This window comes from Mastomys coucha, unplaced genomic scaffold, assembly GCF_008632895.1.
Source record: "Mastomys coucha isolate ucsf_1 unplaced genomic scaffold, UCSF_Mcou_1 pScaffold18, whole genome shotgun sequence".
Lineage (NCBI taxonomy): Eukaryota > Metazoa > Chordata > Mammalia > Rodentia > Muridae > Mastomys > Mastomys coucha.
This window is the reverse complement of record NW_022196900.1, coordinates 108,035,283-108,057,992: the sequence shown is the minus strand read 5'-3', so window position 1 is coordinate 108,057,992 and position 22,710 is coordinate 108,035,283. Positions and strand designations below refer to the sequence as shown.

The 22,710-nt window shown below is 56.0% G+C and overlaps 2 protein-coding genes across 6 annotated transcripts in view; one reads left to right on the top strand and one right to left on the bottom strand.

Moving 5' to 3' along the window:
• The window catches only part of Pex14 (peroxisomal biogenesis factor 14), a 143,516-nt gene extending 139,027 nt beyond the window's left edge, over positions 1 to 4,489 (top strand). The window contains exons 8-9 of the mRNA XM_031379478.1: positions 1,527 to 1,618; positions 3,237 to 4,489. Of these exons, the coding sequence (XP_031235338.1) occupies positions 1,527 to 1,618; positions 3,237 to 3,690 (546 nt within the window). The 3' untranslated portion in view covers positions 3,691 to 4,489. The remainder of the gene's footprint in view (positions 1 to 1,526; positions 1,619 to 3,236) is intronic.
• Positions 4,490 to 10,501: 6,012 nt separating this feature from the next.
• Positions 10,502 to 22,710, bottom strand: part of Casz1 (castor zinc finger 1) — a 151,370-nt gene continuing 139,161 nt past the window's right edge. For 3 of the 5 annotated variants that reach the window (XM_031379474.1, XM_031379475.1, XM_031379472.1), the window contains 9 exons: positions 22,210 to 22,364; positions 21,967 to 22,089; positions 20,686 to 21,024; positions 19,082 to 19,280; positions 18,152 to 18,323; positions 16,591 to 16,742; positions 16,342 to 16,483; positions 15,497 to 15,796; positions 10,502 to 13,865 (listed from right to left, as the gene is read on the bottom strand). In XM_031379474.1, the coding sequence (XP_031235334.1) occupies positions 12,748 to 13,865; positions 15,497 to 15,796; positions 16,342 to 16,483; positions 16,591 to 16,742; positions 18,152 to 18,323; positions 19,082 to 19,280; positions 20,686 to 21,024; positions 21,967 to 22,089; positions 22,210 to 22,364 (2,700 nt within the window). In that variant the 3' untranslated portion in view covers positions 10,502 to 12,747. Of the gene's footprint in view, positions 13,866 to 15,496; positions 15,797 to 16,341; positions 16,484 to 16,590; positions 16,743 to 18,151; positions 18,324 to 19,081; positions 19,281 to 20,164; positions 21,025 to 21,966; positions 22,090 to 22,209; positions 22,365 to 22,710 lie in introns of those variants that run through there. The other 2 variants (XM_031379476.1, XM_031379477.1) reach the window with 2 other exon arrangements.

The following is a 22,710-nucleotide window of genomic DNA, read 5'->3' as shown; positions in this document are numbered from 1 at the left end:
ACCCAGGCCCTCAGTGTGTGAGGACTCCTGTTACCCTATAAACTAAAGACTCAAGCTATGTTTTCTCAGCTGTAATGTAAGTTTTTATATCTGCCTTCCAAACTCCTACTGGAGCACTGTAAAAAATGAAAAGAAGAGCTCTAAGTAATTAAAAACCTACATAAACTGAAGCCTGTGAGTTTGCTACAACTGTTTTTTAAAGAGACTGGCTAAAAAGCCCCAGATGTCAGATTTTATTTCTAAATCCTGGCATCTGGCACCATGTGCGTTTGGAAATCTGAGTCCTTTGTGGCCAGTGAGTGGAAATTGCTCCCTTGTTAATGGGCTGCTGTAGCTTTCAAGGTCTCAGAGAAGCCAGAACAGTGGCTCCCTGGGCCTTGCTGTCTGGTGGTCTGGGGCAGGGACCTATGGGAATGGGTGAGAGGACAGCGGCCTGCTCCCTGCTCCTTCCCAGACTGCCCAGGGCTTTCTTCCTGAGACCTACAGCTGAGAACTTCCTTCCCACGGGGTGAGCCTAGTGGGCTGTATAGGCTGAGTGCCCTCGCCTTGTGTCAGAAGCCATGGCTCACAGGGAAGATCCAGGATGTCCCCTCATCAGCCTGGAGAGAGTCTAGTGAACTGAGAGCCGCCTGCTTCTCATGCCCGAACCCAAGTCACAGACGTGGCCACCGGCAGCCCCAGCTCATGGATAGCTGCTTGGCCTTTTCTCTTTACACCATAACGGTGTGGTTCTTCAGGGTTAGTGGTGGGGAAGGGTCCTGCCCCTGTCCTCTGGGGACGAGATTGTGTCCTTCTTTCCACTCCTCCTTGACTTGTCCTACACAGTGACTAGGATTGGGTGGAGTGGTCCATGGGTGCTTTTGCTGACTGTGAGGTTTGCCTAGGGGCATCCTTCTTGACCTTAGGAAACCTCTGGAGCTCTGAGGTCCCAGCCAGAGATCCAGAGCAGCTTGGAGATGGCGTTAGGATAAGGCTGCCATCTTGGCCTGCTTCAAGGCAGAACTGTGGAGCTAGCAGGTGCTTAGGCCTTCCCCAGGCCACTTCTGGACTGCTGCCCTGACTAGTTAGTGCTGGTTTCTTTGGGGAGGCGTGGTTTCTTGGAGGAGTCGTTATGAGGTGGCTTATGTCTGTCTGTCTTAGTGGATGCTTCAAGCATTAAGTAGAAGTGGAAGATTCTCATGGCTAGAGCAGCCCCTCCCACTGCCCCAGCATAATGTCACCCGCCACCACTACAAGCTGTCAGTTTCATGGGAGACAGAAGGGCATTTTTGTTATTTTACACATGGGTACTGTAGTGCCACCAAAGAACACGGAATGATTTCTTAGCACTGCCGCATACCCAGTCAGGGGTTGGGGACTGTTGTCGTAGGGTGTTGTCACAGGCAGGTGTGACAGTGCAGAGTGTACACAGAGTGGATTGTGGCTGCTGCCCCAGCCAGGGCCCTTGTAAGTCCCCCGACCCCGGACGCAGGCTGGCAGCAGGCACCACCGTGACCCATCCATGTTATCTGTGTTCTGACCTACAGGCCACGACATCAACCAACTGGATCCTGGAGTCCCAGAATATTAATGAGCTCAAGTCGGAAATCAACTCCTTGAAAGGACTTCTTTTGAATCGGTAGGAGAGGGAGCTTAGGGCTCTAGCTTATTGAAGGTCAACCTGGTTTGGGGAGGGGGGGCGCTGGTGGGCTGGCACAGCAATCACAGGAGGGACAGGACCCCTCACTGAGCTGGAAGATGAAGATCTTGAGGCAAACCTTACAGGCACTCCTGCCTCCCCTCCTAAGGAGCCCGCCCTCCCACCAGGGGGGCGCATCCATAGAGTTGCCTTAAAGAGAAGAAAAGAAGAAGGTTTATCTGAGAGGACAGCAGTGGGGCAGAGACAGGGCCTGCAGACAGAGAACTGTCTGCCACAGGACACCTACTGTCACAGTGCACCTGGAGGTGGCTGCTCTTTCCAGGCAGCCTTGTCTCAGGTCTACAGGGTATGAGAGGTCAATCAACAGACCAGCCCTGCCTCCACTGACTTCCTGGTGTTCCTTGGAATGGCAGCACATTGTTCGCAGTGCTGATCTGTTTGAGGAGCAAGCAGACTTAAAGCTGCAAGTGTAGTGCTCTGGAAAGCGCTGTCCAGGAAGCTGGGGGCAGAGTTGGTCAGCCTGAGTGCGCCCCAGCAGGCTCTGCCTGGACGCATGTGTGTCTGCTTGGCTGGGGGTTAGGAGCTGATAGGCCAGACCTTGACAGCCAAGGTGGGCTTTGTGGGAGCAGTGAGGCTGGGGTACGGGGTGCTATGAGGACCCCAGGCTGGAGTGAGGGAGGGGGTGTCTTCTCAACAGATGTGGCCGATCAGGCAGGGCATGCAGATTGTTCTTAGAAGTTTTTGGCCTTCCAAACTTACAAGACAGTATCTCTGTGGTTAGGGGACAGATGCAGGCCATCAGGTGACCCTGCAACCAAGGAAACAGCAGACTGAGCTTGTGTGTGTGAAGCACAGGCTCAGATGGCACATGTGCCACCAGGTGGGCTCGGGGGTTGAAGGCTGACTGTGTGGCCAGTGCTGGTAGGTGGCACAGCCCTGGACAGAAGCAGGATTTGCTCTCTTGGCCTTTGCAGAAACAGTACTTGGTGTCATAAAGCTGTACTTCTGAGCCTTGACCATGCTGACCCGACTTCCCAGGTCTGTCCTGGGGTGGGCTGGCTGGCTGCTGGCCAAAGGCCTGGCAGAGCTGGCTTTTCCTTGGTTAGAGTTTGGGCTCAGAGGTTTCCAGTGAAGGATCTAACATCATCCTTTTGGTCTGAATGACTCTGAGCCGGTAGCCGGGTTCCCCACTGCTGCCCTTTGCTGAGATTGTGGGCACATTAGCCAGGGGCTCCTGGATTCTCAACCCCAGTCTCTTTTGCCTCCTTTCTTGTCCCCACCTGGCCACAGGAGAGGAGCAGGGACAATGTTGAGTGTGGGTGGGACAACTCCAGAGTGTGTTGGGCCCCCAACTGGCAGACCAGCAGCTGCCAAGGTGGGTAGGTGAGGGGTGGGCGTCGGGCAGCACTGGGCACTTCTGGTGTCTAGCCTGGCTGATGAGGCCTCCAGTGGGCCCTGCCTCATGACCCTAGAGAAACTGTTGCCATTGCTGAGTGTCAGTGTCAGGAACTATCAGGGACTAAGGGGGTATGTGACACTGGAGCCAGGTTCTGTCACCAACCTCTACCTGCTTCTCTTTTTCCTTGTCCACTGCTAGGAGACAGTTCCCTCCTTCCCCATCGGCCCCGAAGATCCCCTCCTGGCAGATCCCAGTGAAGTCTCCGTCACCCTCCAGCCCCGCGGCCGTCAACCACCACAGCAGCAGTGACATCTCCCCTGTCAGCAATGAGTCTACATCATCCTCTCCTGGGAAGGACAGCCACAGTCCTGAGGGCTCCACGGCCACATACCACCTGCTGGGTCCCCAGGAAGAGGGTGAAGGGGTACTAGATGTCAAGGGCCAGGTGAGGATGGAGGTGCAGGGTGAGGAGGAGAAGAGGGAGGACAAGGAGGATGAGGAGGATGAGGACGATGACGTGAGCCATGTGGATGAGGAGGATGTCCTTGGGGTACAGAGGGAGGACCGACGGGGCGGCGATGGGCAGATCAATGAGCAGGTAGAGAAGCTTCGGCGACCAGAAGGCGCCAGCAATGAGAGTGAGCGAGACTAGGGCTGGCACTTGGTTGCCTGCCTTTCCAGTGCCCCAGGACATCAGAGGCAGGTGGGCAAGAGCTGTGGCTCTGCCTCCACGAGGGCCCGAAGCCCAGGTAGGGGTGGGGCTGCCTTCAGTGCAGCAGTGTGGGCTGCATTTCTGTTCACCAGCCGCCCAAACACATCCTGCCCCAGCCCCAGCCAGCCCACAAGCCAGGCAGAGGACTCAGGGACTCTGCACTCAAGCCCCTGCTGCCATGCCCCTTCCCTGACAGGTGTCTTGTCGAGGTGTGTCCTCGAGTGTGTGTCCTCTGAGTATCTTGACCACCTGACACCATGCATGGCCAGAACTCATGTCATCTTCTGCCTCTGTCACCTCAGTGCAGGGGAACTATGGCCCCTTAGTCTTGCTGTCTTCCCCACTGTGCCCTGGCCTGGCTTGTGGCTTCTTCTCTACCTGTTCCAAAAGCCAGGGCCTTGGGCCTGCTCTTCATCTCGCAGGCTTCCCAGGGCCCAGCCTTCCACAGCCAGGTCCTGCCTGACAGGTGCTGCCCTTGGGTACCTGTCCCCAGCCCACCTGCCCTGTTGTCCTCTGTACCACACAAGACGTCCTCGCTTGCTGTGTTGTGGTTTAGCTCCTCGGTGGTGAGGTGTGCTCCTCCCTCCTGGTGGAGCCAGGCAGCAGGGCCTTCCTGACCAACAGCCATGTCTGTCCTTCCGACTGAGAAACACATGTTCATTTATGTGATCATGTATAGATTTCAGAATATAAGATATGACTGTACATAATTGTAATAAATATGAGTTGCCATATTTAATTCCTGGCTCTGACCTCATCTGCTAGCCCATGCCTCGGAGGTGGGTCTCAGCTAAAGCTCCACCAGGTAACTACCAGAGCCAGGCCCCAAGGGACCTGTCAGAGGCACTCACCTACAACTGGAGGGGCTCCTTCCTTGCGCTGGTGTCTGTGGAGGGCGACATTCCCCCGGGAACAGGAAGGAGGACTCGTTACTGTATATAGACCTGGTGCTGCAGGATGAGCTGCCTTCCTTAAATGGATGCACATTCCCCAGGAGCCTGTCTGTGCTCTGCTGAGCCCTCGCTCGCTTGCTCGCTCGCTCAAGCCCGCCCTGCCTCCCTTTAACCTTCACAGTGTGCTGAGCTGTGACCAGAAAGCTGGGGCAGGAGGAGTCCCTTCTTCCAAGGGACAGTCTCTACTCCTCCACCAGGGCTGGCCATTCCTGGAGCCATGGAGTTTCCTGTCATGTGCCTCATGTGGATGTGGGCCTGGGAAGTAGAGAGTGCCTGGTAGTGGGCACTGCTGCGAGTGGAGCCATAGAACGAGACGTGTGCCCTGTGTGCCCCATGTGCCCCTCCAGTGGTGTGTGCGCCAGCGGCCACTGCCTCTCACTGTCTGAAAAGGAGGGGAGGACATATAGACCAGCGTGGCTGAGGGAGTGACCCTGGGCCGCTTTGCCCCAGCAGGTGCCTCCCTCCTTCTCTTCCTCCCTCCCCTCTGTCTCTGTTTCCCATCTTCTGTTATCTCCTATGAATCCTCAGGACTGCCTCTCTAGCCTCGTGGTCCTAGAGAGAGGCAGCGCCCTGGCAGTTGCTTCCCTGCTATCCCTTTTCCTGTCCCTGCCTCCCGATGTCCCAAGGAAACTCCAGGTTTCTTCACTCCTGGGGAATGACCAGCCTACATGACTGGGGGACCTTGCTCCTCCAGGAAACCCTAGGAGTCCCAGTGTCAGGAGGCAGAGGGTAGACCTGGGATGGGCCAGGGAGGGCTGGACCATGCCCCCTGATGAGTGGGTCACCCGAATCCTGGGAACACCGTTGCTACCATCTTTGGTACAGTAACCATCTCTTACTGCTAGAACTTCTGAGGTCCTGTCTAAAGAGAACCAGAAAAGTCTAGGGGGCAGATACCTTGGGACAGAAATGAAGCCAGAGTGGGGGCTGGGGCAATGAGTGCTAACTACTGTCATGCTGTGCTCACTAGGGGCATGGGAGCTGGGCTGAGGAGGTCTGTGCCTGAGTCCTCCCCACCTGGGTGTAACGGCTCAGAAGGTTCTGGGCTCAAGCTCACAAGAGAAGGGACAGAAACCTGAGTTCAGCTTTTGAGGACAGACTCTGGCGTGACTTCAGGGAGAAAAAAGCCCCTCCCCAAAACTGTGTGAGGGCTGCCTAATAAAGGCGGCTGCTGGACAGGGGGCCGGCCCTTAAAAAAAGCCTTTCATTAGAAAAATAATGCATTTCATCCAAATAAGGTAAAAATATTTGGAATGGGGCAGAAGTGAGCAGCAGGCAGCGCCCGTCAGGCCCTTTCTGGAAGGGAGTACGTTATTAAACTCAATTACAATGTCTTTTTATAAAGTGTCATTTGGGAGACGATGAACCCCAGTACTTGGAGGCCATGCCCAGCTGTCTTGACCCCCACACACCCCCCCCACGTGATCTCCCCTCAGACTCTGGCCTCCCCCAGAGCTGGGTGACTCATTGAAACTACCTTGGGCAGGACAGAAAGGACAGGTTGAGGAATCCCACCCAAAGAGGAGTCATGGGGCGGGGGGTGTGAGGGTATCTGGAGTTTGTGTGGGGCCTACTTCAGGCTTAACAGGCACTGTTGGTAGGGAAAAGGGTTGCCCAGGGGCTAAGTTTGTAACCCAAATATTGGGCTTCTGTGTTGTATGTGTGCATAAGTACATATATTTAGGAAAAACTTGTGACTTGAGAGGGAAGAGAGGGACTCGGATGACTTGTTACGACTCGTTCAGAGATTTGTCTCGCTCACTTGCTCTTGTACACAGTGCTGACTGTGTGCTCCTCCTGGTGCTGACTGACTGTGTGCTCCTCCTGGTGCTGACTGACTGTGTGCTCCTCCTGGTGCAGACTGACTGTGCTCCTCCTGGTGCAGACTGACTGTGTGTTCCTCCTGGTGCTGACTGACTGTGTGCTCCTCCTGGTGCTGACTGACTGTGTGCTCCTCCTGGTGCTGACTGACTTGCCTTTCGGTAGAAGAATGGTCTGTGACTGTCCTTTGGGGCCTTCATAGAACCTCTACTTACTCTGGGACCCAACCAGACTTGAGAAGGCACTGGCTCTCTGGTGTCTTGGCTAGGCCTCTCCTCTGGGGACTGTCCTGCCAGTGCCTCGGAGCCCAGGGAAGGAAGAGACTGGCTGTAATCACCCTCAGTGGCATTCTGAGTTCAGGGCTGCTTTATCTTGGTCTAAACACTTCTGTGGGACACCAGAGTAGAAGGTCCCAGGCTCCAGTGGGAGGCACCGGGGAGGTCTTTTAATCCCGACCCACCCTGTCTGGCCAAGTGGCTAAGATCTTAGCTGGTACCTCAGGATCTTTACGCACACACTACATAGGGCCACGGAGGCAGGCCGTTTCCACAGCCCTGCCTGCACAGCTCAGCCCTCAGATCATAACCCCAAGAGTCTTCATCAAATCGAGTTTGAGAACTCAGCCTACATCGTGGGGTGCTTTATCTGAATGATGACCAAATCTTCATGGTTCACTTTCTTTGAAGGCTTTAAAGTCGGTGCCCTCCCATAAGAGGTTACTGGAGCTTATAAGATCCCTGAAGCCTTCTCTGGCTGTGTGGTGAGACCTGGGAGGACTTTAAAGGGCTAGGGCTGTCTAATCCAGTAGCATGGTCCAGCTGCCTGAGGGGCCGCCACTACGAGGACTGTCGGAGCCAGCTCTGGAGAGACCCTTAAAGGATAAAGAAAAGAAAGGCCTCGTAAGCAGAACCCGCAGCTTTCCTGCAGCTGCCCCTTGACCTAGTACAGCCGTGAGCCCACCTACCGTGAAAAGTTAAGCGGGAAATTCATATAACACACTGGCGTCCATCCCCCACCCCCACTGCAGTCTGGCACACTGGCATACTGTTGTGGGGCTGTTGCCCTTGCCGTGTCTTAGTGGATCTGTGGCTGCTTCTGGTTAGACTCTGCTTTGCTTTTTATGTGTGTGCATCCCCATGAATGTGCACACAAGGGCCAAAGACAGCTCTGGTGTCATCCTCAGGAGCACAGTCCACCTCCTTTGAGACCTATTTCCTTGGCCTGCAGCTCACCGGCTGGCCACAAGCCCTAGCAATTGCCAGTTTGTGCCATTCCAGCACTGGGTTACAGGTCTGTGCCACTGTGCCCAGCATTTTTCTGTGTCCCAGCACTGGGTTACAGGTCTGTGCCACTGTGCCCAGCATTTTTCTGTGGGTTCCAGTGATCAGACTCGGTGGGTCTTTGTACTTGTAGAGGGGATGCTTTAGCAGCCAAGTCGTCCCTCCAGCCTCCTTGGGCCCTAACTAAAGCTGTGGTAACTTGGCTGTGCATGCAGCTTGACGCCTGACTAGCCCATCACCACCCTGACTGGCATCCTCTCCAGGGCACTTGGCAGGGGACCTGTATAGATTCAGGGTGCAGCAGTTGGCCTCCAAAGGCTCAGGCAGGGTTGGGTAAGGCTCTTTGGTGGAGAAGTGGGCACTCCGTTTAGGGAGGTGATTCCCACTGAGGCCAAGCAACTGCCCCCCCATCCACTAGAAGTCCCTTTCTGTCAGCTTGCCCCCAGAGTGGGACAGTACTTGTCAGAAAGGATGGCATAGGTACTCCCCTAGACTTCTGCAGGGTCTTCAGATTCCAGCTTTCTGGGGGGGTCTTGCTCCTTGGAGACCTGGCCTGTCCTTAGATAGCAGAATGTTCATCCTTGTGTCCTGACTCTAGGCCAAAGCCACCTATGCAGCTGGGCTACCCTCTCGTGACAGTGAATAGACACCTGTGTTGCCCAGTGGCCTGGATATACTGCCCAAGGAGGACATTGCCTTAGTGCATGTATCCCCCGACCCCCATCCTGAGCTAGGGGGAGGTCTGCTCCAGCAGCTGGCCCCATTACTGAAACACCCTGGCCAGTGCTGTCTGGGAAAGAGGCTGGCTGCTGAGATCAGCTGCAAGCCTGTACAGCTGCTACCAACTCATTCCTCGATGCTACAAAACTCTTAAATATGCCCCACTTTGGGTGTTGAAATGCCATACCACCACAGCTAATTAAAACCCAGAACAAAAATGTGTTTTACAGCATTTCATACCAAGTCCAGTAGCCCACAGGGAACACCAAGGGGCCTAGGCCTTGGGGTGGAGTACCATTCACAGTAGCTAGCTCCCTCCTGGCTCTAGGGCAGGGCTAGAACACCATCTAAGTGAGCTCATGTACCTGAAGCAGGGGTGTGTGCCCTTCTTGATCCTTCACGGGTAGCAATCCATTCTCTGGAGGGGCACCTAGTACCTTTCCCTGGACAGTGTCTGAAGGTTGCTAGGGAGCTGGTTCCACCATCCCCTGGGTGTGAATCTGCCAAGGTCTAGCCAGGCCCAGAAAGGTTAGGGACAGGAGATGAGGGCATATTGGGGAGTTCCATCAAGGTTAGCCAACTGCCTAAGTGGCCCCTCCCTTGGGCCTCATGAGTCTTCCCCGAAAACTGCCTCCACTTCTAAAGTCCTGCCCTGATGACTACTGCTGTGCCCGGGGGCGGGGGTGAGCCCCGTGGCCACACCACCCACCAGCCTATCACCAGCTGAGCTTGGGACTCGGCTCCCTGCCTCTCCTCAGGCCCCACGGGAGGCCACACAGCCCACCAGGGCCTGTGAAGCTCCAATAAAGGCTTTAATTTGTTGAACTTGTGTTTTATCCCATAAATTAGTCACTGTTTTATTTAACAGAATCAAGATATCCACAAACAACAGGCGAGTTCCAACTTGAACATTTTAATAAGACCAAAAAAAGTCTCTATTTTCATGTCTGTTAGAAACATATTTATGTAAATAGCCTGTGGGCTGAGTTCCAGGAGCAAAGCAGAGAGAGAAGGGTGCTCTGGGCTGGGCTGGAGGAGAGAGCCTCTCTGGTGAGAAGCTTACCCAGTCTGGCATCAGTGGGTGAGGCTGTGCACACTCTGGTCCCTGTACCCACAGTGGCTGGAGCTTGAGCGTGTGCCAGGCTCAGCGAGGGGCATCAGTGCACAGCTTTATCAGAAAGTGGTTGGCAGGGATATGACAGTCAGGTGCTCAGAAGGAAAGACCATGGCGGGCCCTAGATTCTCTCCCCGGTGTCCTTGGGCAGCTCTGGCCACTTGGAGACCAGAGTGGGACTGGCACAGTGCGGGTGAGGCTGAGGCCGAGGGGCAGGGTTGGGATAGAGACCACGTGAACTCTGGGAGCTGCACGCACCTGCACTTCCACTCTAGCGCTCCTCAGCCCTGGTGCCATGCCACCAAGGCCAGCAGCTTAGGCCTTGGCATGAAGGCTGCAGACCCATGACATTAGTCCTCTGGATCTGCCACCATGAGCTCCAAGCAGGAGCCCAGCCAGCATCCGGATTGGATCCGGGTACGTGCTGTTCCCTGACTGGGCAGGTCCCTGCAGGAAGAAGGAAGGAGCTGAGGGACTCCCTTGCCAAGTGGCAGTCCTGTAGCCCAGGGAATACACAGAGGGCTGGGCAGAATGTGGGCCCAGGGAGGCCTGAGGCCTCACTGCCAGGTAGCCCTTTCCAGGAGTGGTTCCCGAGGCTTAAGTGGTGGTCAGCAGGGCTGAAGGGAGGAGCAAGGCCTGAACCCCTATCTTTTCTCTCTAGCAAATAGTGGGAGAACCTGGCCTTATGCCCAGGAACAAAACTAGTCTATCCCGGCACCCTCCACCCTTGGCTTTAAAGCGGCCAGGTCTCCCCTCTCTCCCTGGGCTGGTATTCGGATCCTGGCCATGTTTGGGCTAACCCACACATTGGGTCATGGCCAGCCTCTTGGGAATAATTTTAAAAAAAATAGAAGATAACGTGATAGATTTTTTTTTCCAGTTTTTATTGAGTGAAAATGTCAAACCTTGCATCAGTCATGCAAAAAAAATCAAATAAATAAAACACATATATTAAATTTCTAATAGCACTAAATTCAAGTGGAAAAATATTCAGTTCTTAATAACCAGGTGCCGAGGAGACCAGATTCAAGTAATCAGAGCACGCGCTGTTCAGTTCGGTTTCATGTTCTGCATTTTTTTTTTTGTCTCAAAACCTCTCTATATATCTCTATATATCTATATATGTATATACATATAGATATATACACACATATGTGCATACATATTACTTTTATATTTATATATATACACATACATAGTTATAAAACATTAAAAAGAGCATTGGTGGATCAGGCATCGTTTTCCTCACAGAAAGAAAATAAAACAAAAATTACACATTAAAATTCAAGATGAGCTAGCAATGGCTTATAGTCCTAATGTGCAATATGAGGCTTGCAAAAGGCTAGACTTGCGCACTCTCCGCGGCTTCTTTTTTTTTCTTTTTTAATTTTTTTATTTGATTTTGCTACATTGAAAAATGTTTTTTGTTTTGTTTTGTTTTTCTTTTCCTTTACAAAACTCCTTCCACAGAGGCAGAGTCCTGTGGTAGGTCAGGGTCTGGGCGCTCTCAGCAGCAGGAGGAGGCTCTGGCAGGGCCGGTTAGAAAGCAACGCGTGTCCTGTTGGGTACGCTCATCTCTCCACTGTACCCTCCCTGCTCCCTCTCCAGTTCAGATGGTCCTGGCTTTCTGGCTGTGGGCAGCCAAGAGGGGACACACACACACACACACAGACACACACAGACACACACACACACACACACACACACACTCAGAGACAGATAAAGAAAACCACTGCCCCATTTGGGCAGGCCCCCTTTGAAGACTTGTGGGAGGGGCTTCCTGCTGGCAACCCCAGCCCTTCCATTACTTGGTGATTGGCCCGTTCTCTTCCAGCCTGGCACGAGCCAGAACCCGGAGTGCACAGGTTTACCCCACAAGCCAGGCCTCGGGCAGCCTGCCCCTACCAGAGTCTGGAGCAGCCTCTGGCCACGCAAGTGCCTGCAGGGGAGCCCTGTGCAGAGTCTAAGTGGCCTCATTGCCTCCAGGAGAGGGGGATTTAGGAAAAGGAACCAAACCTGGGTGGGCTGCACCTGCACGAAAACATCCCAAATAAAATAAAACAAAACTGGAACAAGAGAGAGAGAAAAAGCCCTATAAAGCCACACGCATAACCAACAGAAAAGCCCTCAAATGTTAAATTAGCTACAAACTTGTATCAAGAGAATAGTCTTTTTGTTTTTCCTCATCTCTACAAAATTCAAGTTAAAAGTTGGAATCACGCAGCCCCATCAGTGCTAGTGTGAGGACGAAGCCTCAAACTTGAGGCCTCTAACATAAATGCAAAAGAATTCCACAGGAGCAATTGCACTCGGGTCCCCAATCCCAGGGCTGGTCTGGAGGCGAGGCGAGGCTCCCCCCGCACTCACCTGCTTTTTTTTCCATTTCCCCCCTTCTCTTTTTGTTCTATGTAGAATAATAACCTTTACAGGAAAAATACTGTACAACTTTCTTGGTTTTTTTTTTTTCCATTGTGATTAAAGCCAAAACCAGTCGCATCCTTCCTGCTTGCACCAGGGAGGCCGAGACCCTCGCCTCCAGGCCCCCACCAGCTGTGCCTGCTTTGGGCTACAGCCTCGATTCACTGGAGGGTGGGCTGGGGCCTGAGTGTCACCAGACCCGGACCATAGCGGGGACGGGGACGCCGGCTCACTGCTGATTCCATGAGATTCCCTCCATGTCCCTGTAGTGTCACCCGTGCTGATGCTGACCATCTTCGGCCGGCCCTCCCCGAGCCAGGGGGAGGTCTTAGCTGCATGGGGGGGGGCAACCAGATGCTACAGGAGCCTGCCGCCCCCACAACCCGGTGACCCCCCGCGGGGAGCCCCTGAGCAAACAAGGACCTCGCGTGTGGGTACCGAGAGGAGTGCAGGTCAGCGCTGCCACCCCGACACAGCACCTGCTATTCCCTGAACACCCGCTCGGGCGGGCGGGGAGGGCGCGGGCGGCCCTGAGCACCAGAGGGGTCCCCGCCTCTGCCCTGAGACGGACTCGGGGTCCGGAAGCACCGGCGGGGCCAGGGCGCCTCACTCCCTGGGGCGGCCCAGCGGGGTCTGTACACAGGGGTTCACATACAGAGCAGTTCTAGAGGGGGCTGGGGTGGCGCGGCGGCTAGGGTGATGCGGCGGTGGGCGCGGGGCCGGGGCCACCCAGGGCCGCCAGTGGGGTCCGCGCGCCTGCCTCGCCCGCAGCCTCGGGCAGCGACTCCTCCGAGTCGGTGCGCAGGTCCTCGTCGTCGTCATCATCATCATCATCCTCGTCGTCGTCGTCGTCCTCTTCATCGTCATCTTCGTCGTCGTCCTCGGCCTCCTCCTCCGGCGGCTCCAGCTCCTCCTCGTCGTCCTCTTGGGAGGACTCCCCAGGGGTGGCTGTGGCGGTGGCGGCGGCAGTGGCGGCGGCGGCAGCGGGAGCGGCGGGGCCGTCCCGAGTCCCCGGGGCGGTGGCAGGCGGGCCGGGGTCCCCCGTGTCCCCGAGCAGGCCTAGGCCCGCGGCCGCTGTCTGCAGGAAGAGCAGCGAGCCCTGCTCGGCGGCCAGCGTGAGCGAGCCGTCCAGGTTGACGGGCGCCCCCGGAGAGGCTGCGGGAGGCTCCCCTCGCTCCTGCTTCTCGTGCTTGCGCTTGTGCGAGTCCATCTGCGACATGCCCACCACTGTGTGGCGGCAGCCCGGGTAGGTGCAGTGGAAGTGCGAGCACTTGAGCTTGTACTTGCACTCGGGCACCGCGCAGTCGGCGCTCGAGCTGAACTGGCAGAAGCCGGCGGCGCTGATCACGTCCTGCTTACCGTGGTGCTTACGGTGCGCAGTGACCTTGGTGCTGTCCGTGCAGCGGAAGCGGCAGCGCAGGCAGTGGAAGTGCGTGCTGGTGCCCGAGAATGGGCAGTCGGCGAAGTGGCAGCTGAGTGAGGCCTTGAAGCGCTTGAAGTCGTCCAGCACCAGGTTGTCCACGCGGTCGTGGTGCTGTGCGTGCTTGTACATGTGCGTGCGCCCGCAGAACTTGTAGCCGCAGTTCTCCCGCGTGCAGTGATAGTGGGTGACCTTGAGTGAGAACTGGCAAGCTGTATCCTTGCAGTCCTCGTAGAGGTCAAAGCGCCGGAAACCCTCCAGCATCATGCCCTCATCCAGCATCTTCCGGGACGAGGCTGTCTTCCTTCGCTTGCCAAAGGGAGACATGTCCTCGATGATCCAAAAGCGCTTTTTGGCCCCTGAGGCTGTCGGCATGGAGATGGTGTTCCCTAGGGAGTAGCGGAGAGAGGTCAGCATGGAAGGGGTGCCCTTTTGGCAGCAGTGCCCACATGGGCACCATTCCCAGGGTCATACCCACACAGGGCCCCTGATCCTGGCATGGTGGCCAGCAGACACTGCTTAGAAACAAAACCCTGGCTTCCCCCCTGGCTGGAAGCCTCTCTCATGCCCCCCTTGGGAACAGCAGGGAGTCCCAGGCTTCCCCTGTCTTCTAGGTCTACAGGATGACCACACAGGCATCCCGGGTGGCAGCTCTGCCGGGCTGTGGTGGCTGCTTCCTGGCCAGTTTGGGTGGGAAGTGAGGACATATCCCAGCGATAATTGAGGCTGAAGGGGAAGCTGGGAATCTAGGTCGGTGGAGTGTAATTACCCAAGTTGGACCCCGGCCAGGACGCCATAACACGCCTGCCTCTAATGAGGGACAGGCCGCTCTCTTCCTGCCTGCCTGTCTTTGCAGGGGAACTGCCTCCTGGGAGCCGAGCTGCCGAGCGCCCTAGGGCCACGTAGGACTCTCACTCCTTGCCCCTAGCAGCATCTACCTGGGCTGAGGGTCCCTGTGGGAACACCAGGAAGGCTCTGCTGCCCACTTCTATTGGGAGCCTTTCCTGAGGCCAGAACCCAGGAGCCCAGCGAAGATCCGGGCTCTCTGACAGCCACCCCGGTCCCACCCTGATTTCTTAGGGATCAAGAAGGCCACGGCCACAGTATTCCCCATGCCTTCCGGGGAAGCACCTGAACACACCTGTGGTGGCATCCTGCTTGCTGCACAGGCACTGGGGACCAGGCACCCAGTTCTAGCATTCAGTCACATATTCCCCAGGTCCAAAAGAGCCCGGGCCAGGCCCTGCCCAGGGCAGATGGAAGCAGCTTCGTCCCTGAGCCCTCCCAGGATGCCTGGCTACCTACCACTCTGCCTTCAAACTTCTGCAATAATATATTGGATAAAAAGGCTCAATCACCCACTCTGGGCAGATGAAGAGAAATCAAGAGCCAGGGTGGCATGGGGGCATCCAGGCAGGGGGCAAAGGAGCAGCTCGGGTCTGGAAATCAGTGGGGGGCAGAGCACTGCAGCCTGAAGTCATGGGGTTCTGCCTGAGTATGCCGACGAGAGAGCTTTCCGTGGGCTGGATTCATCTTGCTCTGCTTAGGAGACTGAACAGCACCTAGGCTCAGTACGAATGTGAAACGGGAACGCATGGAGAGAGACCTGGGGGTGATGTCTACCCAAGGAAAAGGGCAAATGACCATTCCCACAAAGCCACTGGACGCGGGGCTGGGACGGCGAGGGCTAGCTACCTGCCGCTGAGCACTGGGTCAGCCTGGAAGCTCGTACGGAGGATCCTTCTCCCTGCCTAGCTTCGGAAGGGGAAGGAGGCCCAAACCCGGGCAGCTCCAAAGAGAACTGAGAATAGCACAGGCTCTGCCCTCCCAGTGCCAAGGACCTCACAGTCACCTGGCAGGGCCCTGGCAGTAATCTGTTCTCTGAGGTTTTTGGCTGTTTGGGGTGTGGGGTAGCCCTGCCCTTGGCTCTGCTGGCCACAGGGAAGGATCCAGGCCTGGATCATAGCCTTGAGGCTCCGTCGGGGTGTCAGACACTGGCAAGAAGGCATGTTTGAGTTACCTGCAGCATCCTGAACTAGGGGGGCGTCACTTTTTACTGGAGTTGGAGTGGCAGTGATGGGCGGGAAGCTGGGCGAGCTGCTGATGGGGTGGGCCAGGCCCCGGCTGGCTCCCAGAGTGGCACTGAGCAGAGAGTATGACAGACAGGACGGAGAGAAGAGGCATGGGAGGGGAGGGAGGGGAGGCCGGAGCACAGCCGGTGGGAAGGATGGAGTCAGGGCGGGTGGTGCAGCCCCACGAGCAGCCTCCTCACCGGCCGCAGCAGGAGGAGGAAGAGGAGGAGGAGGAGGAACCGGACAGCCTGGAGAGGATGGAGAGAAGCAGAGAAAAACAAAACAAAGAACAAACAAACAAACAAAAAACAAAAAACCCAAATGAGAAACCCAATGGCAAATGCAGTATGGAAATATGTGGACAGATGAGCAGAGAGGTTCGGCAAGGAAGAAGGGGAGGAAGGAGAGAGGCTAGTTGGTGCAGTGTGGGCAGAGGTCATGGTGGGCACCAGGTGCCCAGGGAGGGTCTTGTAGAGGACCAGGCCGTGAGGCAGGAGCCTCTTGGGGGGGGGGGGGGATCTGGGTTCCGGATGCAGGCTGGGACTGAGGTCAGGAGGAGGCTGGCCCAGGGCCTATGCTGCTTTCTCTGGGGCTAATGGGACAAGCTCTGGTCCCTCTCGGGGAAACTGAAGTGATGTGGGGGAGGGAAGACAGCAGGGAGGTGGGCAGAATGGCCGGAAAGGCCTCAATGCCCAATGTTGTACAAGCTTGTCTGCTGCATTCCACCTCCTTGCAGGGCCGCTTGACTATCAACCTGTGTCCCAAGCACGACTTGGCTGGGCCTGGGCCTCACCTGCGGCTGTGCTCTCGTTGCCCACAGGGGTGCTGGAACAGCTGCGGTCCATTGTGGAAGACTCTGAGGACGCCGCGCCAGGGCTACAGCCTGTATAGTCCATGCCCTCGTCTGTCTCAGCATCCATTAGGCTCGGGGGACCCTGGAAGAAAGGAGAGGGGTCCTAAGGTAGTAGCCCACGGGTTCCTTGGGCATTATGGGTAACATGGGGCCCTGCTGGTGCAGTTGAGCCATGTTGGGGACTCTCACCTGGGACGGGGGCACTCGGTCAAAGTTCTTCCCCAGCATCCTCCGCATGTGCTTCCGGGCATGCGAGGTCATCTGGTGCTTGAGGAGAAAGGAGAACTGGCAGCCTTCCCTGATGCAGTGGAAGTGGCTATTCACCTGGTTGTACTTGCAGCCTGTGGATATGAACAGAGCAGCCATGAGCCTCCCCAGATATTGTGCTGGGCTTAGAGGTGACATGCTTCCTAGGCAGGTGGCATTTGGGGGAATACCTGTAACTAGCTCATTCCAGGAGGCCCAAGTCTGCCTGCTTGTCTAATCCCTGGCCTCCCCTCTGGCTTGAAAAAGGGCCCAGTTCTGTTACTCTTCTTCACTGAGAAGTCACAGATGCACAGCCCAGGGACCTTCAGGAAAGGGCCTCTCAGCAAGCCACCTTGTTTAGATTGCTGGTCAGCTGGCCCCTCCTCGCCCCTGCCCCCCTGCTTCTGCTTTGCTCTAGGCTGAGAACAAACAGAGCAGGCAGGACCTAAACTGGCATCAGCTAAGGGCAGGCGAGGGCCTGCCCGTTGCCATGGTACCGGGCTGGCCAGGTGTCTTATGTCACCTCCCAGCTTTGTTTGGCCCAGCTACTACCAAAACCACCAAACGCTGAGTAAACAAGAACAACTCCATAGTCCCCTGACAGCTGTAAGCCGAGCCTGGTACAGCAGAGGCCACCAGGTGTGGGCACCTGTTGCTGTGGTAACCGGCTCTCCTCCAGCCAGGGATCCTTTCTGGACTTATACTTGAAGGAAAGGTTTTTCTCTCTTTCTCTTCTGGCAGTCAACCTGGAGTGTCTCGGCCGTCTACGGAGGGCCCAGATTGCACCCGACAGCAGCCTCCGTGGACAGGACCAGGAGAGGCCTGACCGGGAGACACCAGATCTATCGACTCGCCACTCCCTGTCTTCCAGCTTCCGGTCTATTCCTAGGAAAGTCCTGCTCCACATCTGCAGGTCTATAGAAATTTGCCCCATCCCGAGGCTAAAGGGTAGCCCTCTGTCTCTGGGCCTGAGGCTCTGCGCTATAGGCAAGAGCAGGAAAGCATGAGAGAGGCATCGGAAGACACCTGCTGCCAAGCTCGGAAGCACCCATAGCCCCTTGTCTCCTGCACATCATATACCTCAGTTTTTGTAAGCATATGCTAAAGGCCTTAAAAAGTAAATAAATAACTAAAATGGCAAACAGCTCGTTTTGGACAAAACCCTCAAAACTAAAGGGCTCACAGAACGTCTCATCTGTCCACTCGGGGAAGCAAGAGTAGCTGAGCTGGGGGGTGCCGGGGTGTGGCCCCAGGGTGTTGTCTTGGGGTGGGGATGATGCTTGGGGCCGCCCTCACTGTTTTTCTGGGAAGTCTGGGCTCTGATTGATGCTTTACAACCTGTTGGACAACACCTAGCATGTGACGTCTGTGATATCTTTCACAGATCATGGGGCTGGGGTGGTGGCAGCAGGAGTGAGTACCTAGAAAGGTGCCATCAGGACCTCAGGGATCAGAGCTGCGGTGCCACCTACTGGAAGTCCCTGCCCACCCTCAGCTTCCATACCTAGCCTTCCGCACTCCTCGCGCTTGGTGAAGTATTTGAACCCGTTGGCTGCCCGTCGCTCAGCCTTCTCGTGCTTCTTTATATGCCATGGAAGTTTGGTGGTGATGTTGGTGACAAAGTAGCAGCCTGTTCGGAGGCAGTGGTAGTGCCCGCGCATCCGGAACTCACAGTGCTGTGGGGAAGGCAAGGCACGTGTGCGTCAGGATGGGCAGGAGCATCTATGAGCTCCTGCTCGTCTCTGGGCCATGGAAGGCTCTCTGCACCCGTGTTCTTCCATGCTCAGAGTTAGAAAACACAATCGCGTGAAGCAGTATGTCTGCTTCGTCACTTCATTAAAACATCTCGTACCTTTTTGCTAATGCCACACCCAGAGCAGACATCACTAACCTGTTTTCAAGTTCCTCCCTGTATGACCAGACCTGGGCAGACATCACTAATCTACCCCAGCATGCCTAACCTAGGCAGACATCACTAATCTATTGTCCTTTCTGCACACTTAGACCTTACCTGTGACTACTCAGGCAGCCTACCAATCTTGGAGACTAGGCCTTTGAAGAGAACCTGATCTGTCCTCTCTGCCAGGCATGGACTGTTCTATTTCTTTATCCAATGAGCCTATTTTAAAATTCTAGGCCCCTAGGGAAAGGGGGCATAGCTAGTTCCAGGATGGGTACGAATGATGTCAAACACACGGTGGCTGAGATAGCATTTCGTCACCACTGGGAGTTAGGCCTGAGATGACAGCCGTCACCAACTGAGCATCATCCGTCTGAACCCCTGCCCAGGGGCCTCTAGGGGCTCTGGGGACAGACAGTGAGTGTCCTTTCCAGTGTCTAGAGCAGGCCAACTTAAACACAGTGTGAAACATGGAGTCTCTGCCAGGAGAAGCTTGCCCTGGGCCCTGGGCCTCCTCCGCCCCGCCTCACTGACCTGGTTGGGACACAGGCACTGCAGAGAATAGTAAGCAAACTGGTCTCGCACGTTCACCAGGCTGTTGCTGGGGTTGATGTGGTCCAAGCAGTGGGACTCGGCCTTGCCCGAGGTCTTGCAGACGTACTTGCAGTTCCCGAAGAGACAGTGGAAGTGGAACTTGCTGGCATATTTGCAGTCCGTCGCCAGGCATGGATCGCTAGAAGGAAACCACAGCCCGGAAGGTCATTGGCATCCCAAGCCCTCTGGCTGATGTCCTCTCTTGGTTTGTGTTAGGGTTTCCTCCTCAGTCACCAGGAGTGTAGTCAAGGGGAACGCAGGGGGTCACCCTCCTGCTCAACGGGAACATAAAGCTAGAGACTACAGATCCCAGCATGCATCCCTGTCTCCTTTTGGGAACTCTTGCCTGGTAGATGGGGTTTGCCAGAGATGGGGTGCTCAGAGCAGTGCATGCTGGGACATGTAGTTTCCAAGGCCACACCCCAGGATTAGCGATAAGAGGACTGCAGTAACTTCTTGGGCATAAAAATAATGGATAGCGCTGCCATTCCTGGCTGGGTGCCAGCAAGGGCTTGGCTGGCAAGACATGGCACTGCATGGATGTGGCTGACTGACAGACTGCAGATGGGTGGGCAGCTCTACCAGGAAGTGCCACTAGCGTGGGGCGTGAGCAAGTGGTAACATGTGCCTGGTGTCAAATCCTTCTAGGGCTCCCAGCTGCTGGGACATCCCAAGGTCAACTGAGGCCTACAGTGCCCGCCTACCCAGAGAACCTAGGGGCCTGGGGAGTGATGGGGCCGGCGGAGGTGCTGATGAGTGGGAAGAGCTGAAGCACCCACTAGTGTCTCTGAGGGTTGAGCGCCAGGCAGGGAGCCATGGCTGGGAGCCCTCAAGATATGGAGAGATGTGGTCTCCAGAGAACGGACCCATGGTGGGAGCTCTGGCCAGGTTTGGGAAGCTAAGGAGCCTACCACATCAGGGAAGGAAGGGGAGTATGGGAAACAGGAGAGAGACAAAGAGTCCTGTACCCTTCCGTGCCATGGGCCCAGCCCCGGGTTCTCAGAGAGGGAGGACAGCTGTTACTCAGGTGGTATAAATAATCCAATTTATTACTTTTTATTGAGAACAGGAAACCACACACTTTATGATACAAAGTCACCGTTCTCGCCGCAAGAAGCCACCACCGTTAAGTGAAGAAGGTTCCTTCCACCCCTGACCACTATGTGGACCTTGAGGGGCCTGGACCCTGCTCCCACCCATGCCTTCCCTGCCCTATTGACTCAGCCTGGATATGCACCACAGAGTTGGCCAGCAAGGTGTTCCCAAGGGAACATAGCCTTTTTGTAGGACCAGGAAGTTTCCTGAGGAACCTCCCATACCTAGCTCACCCCAGCCAGTCCTTGCAGGATCCTAACGGATCACTGGGGATACCCTCACCCCCACTTACTGGCTGCTCAGTACAAGGGTACAGCTGAAAAGCTAAATCCCAGAGGCTGAGGGCAGCCAGGGTAACTCTGTGGGGTGAGGAGCAGGGCCTCCTTGCTGTCCTGGCCACACCCACTCCCAAGACACAGGGACAGGTGCCGGCTCATGGAGGGACTCACTTGTCCTGGAACTGAAGGAACCCGGGTTTGACCTGAGGCTTGGCGCTCTCTAGAGACGTCGTCGCCAGGGGCGAAGTGGGCAGGTGAGGCACTGACGAGGGGATCTGAGGCATCTGGGGTATGGCGGAAGCCAGCTGCTTCCAGGCGAGCAGGGTGGGGGTGGAGGGCACGGAGACTGGGCTGGGAGCAGGCCCCTCCAGAGAAGATACAGGGCCCATGGTGCCAGGAGGCGCTGGCGGGGACGAGGGTGCCAAGGGAGGTTTGGTCTCGGCAGCAGAGGCTGGGAAGGAGGCCTCTGTGGCTCCCTTTGCTGTTCCTCCCTCCGTCCGGAAGTGGAAGCTATGGAAGGCAGAAGAGGGTGGCTTAGGACATCAATCAGTAGGACCCACGGCCAAGTCAGCCCTTACCCGGCTATGCCTGCTTGGCACTGCATGCGACCCTATTACAATGGAGCTTAGAGCTCCCAGCGTGGACTCTGGAGTTCTCCCATGACCCCACCTGAGCAGAGGGACTTGAGAAGCGATCGTAGGTCCCACTATCCCTCTGACTGGGCTAGACTCTAAGTCCATCATCTACTGATGACTTGTGTCCTGAGCTCCTCCCTACACCTGGACTGCGTGTGAGAGTAGGCCTGTCTCCTCAGGCCCCTCCCTTCAAGAGGGTGCTCTGAGACTCACAGGGAGGAGGGACACAAGTGTTTGGTCAGCTCTGGCACAGCAGCTGAGGGAGGAAGCCTGACATGGACCCGGGAAATTCTGGGGCCTCAGGTAAAGGACTAGCCTGCAGCCGGAGCCATCATTCAAGCTGAGGCCTCTGCTCCTGGCACAGGCAGCGCTGGTCAGTACTGCTTTCTAAACTCTATGGAAGCCATAAAGATCCTGCAATCCACTGGGTCAAAGGAAATGGAAAGGTGTCACGTGTTGCTAGAAAGGCCTGCATCCAGGGTCCCTTGCCCTGGTTCCAAACCAAGTCTTTCCAGCTGGGCTCTGGCCTTTCTAAACACTCTTCAGGGGCCTGTACAGGGGAGCCAGCCCCAGAGGCCTGGCAGATAGCAGCAGCTGGTGCTCCAGGGCTAGTGTAGGGAGGGAAGCCTGTCCCGCTTCTGGGGTAGTGCTTATGAAGAACTCAGTCTGTGGCCTGGTGACAACTGCTCTGGGATGTTGCTCCGAGGGTAGCTAGAGACCTGTGCCACCTCCACCCCCATCAGGTCCAGGGCATAGCATAGATGGGGCGGTTTTAAGGAACACCTTCCCCTCTCCCACTCCCAAGACCCTCACTCACTTTGCATGTTTGATGGCTCCGTCCAAGGTACTGAAAAGCGCACCACACTCCTCCACCACACAATGGAAATGTGCCTTGTGGAGGAAGTCACACTGGGCGTCACAGAAGTCCTTGGTACCAAACCTGGTCAGAAAGAGCTCAGCAGTTAAGAGACTCTCGGTCAGAGGTAGGGCCTTGGTCACCAGGGTGGATGACCTTGGCTTCCCGCCCCTCCCCCCAGCCCCATTCTCCCAGAGTCCTCACCTGCGGAGATACACCTTCCAGGGCTCTGACAGCTTCTCTTGAACCAGCGCCTTCATGGCCTTGCCCAAGAAAGGCGAGGACTCCCCGGCAGGGCTCCCCTCCACTTCTGTCTTGATGTTCAGCAAGTTTCCTAGGCTGGGGTTGCCCTGAGACATCTGCAAGGAGAGGTGATCTTGGAGCTGGGGAACCTCAGGACAGACAATGCCTCTGAGCCCTGCTGGGCCAAGAGCAGAGAACACACACACCCCTTTGGCCTTGGCTAGAGAGGAGGCCCATCTGAAAGAATGTGGCTCTGGTCCCCTGGAGGCAGGGCCTCAGGTAAAGGACTAGCCTGCAGCCGGAGCCATCATTCAAGCTGAGGCCTCTGCTCCAGGTGCACATTGCAGCCCATCTTTCCCTAGATGCTGCCGCTCCCTGGTTATTCTCCTACTGGAAGGTATTCAAAAGAAACTGGGGAGGAGGGACTGTGCGTGGGGGGGGGGGACCCTGTGAATTTCTTGA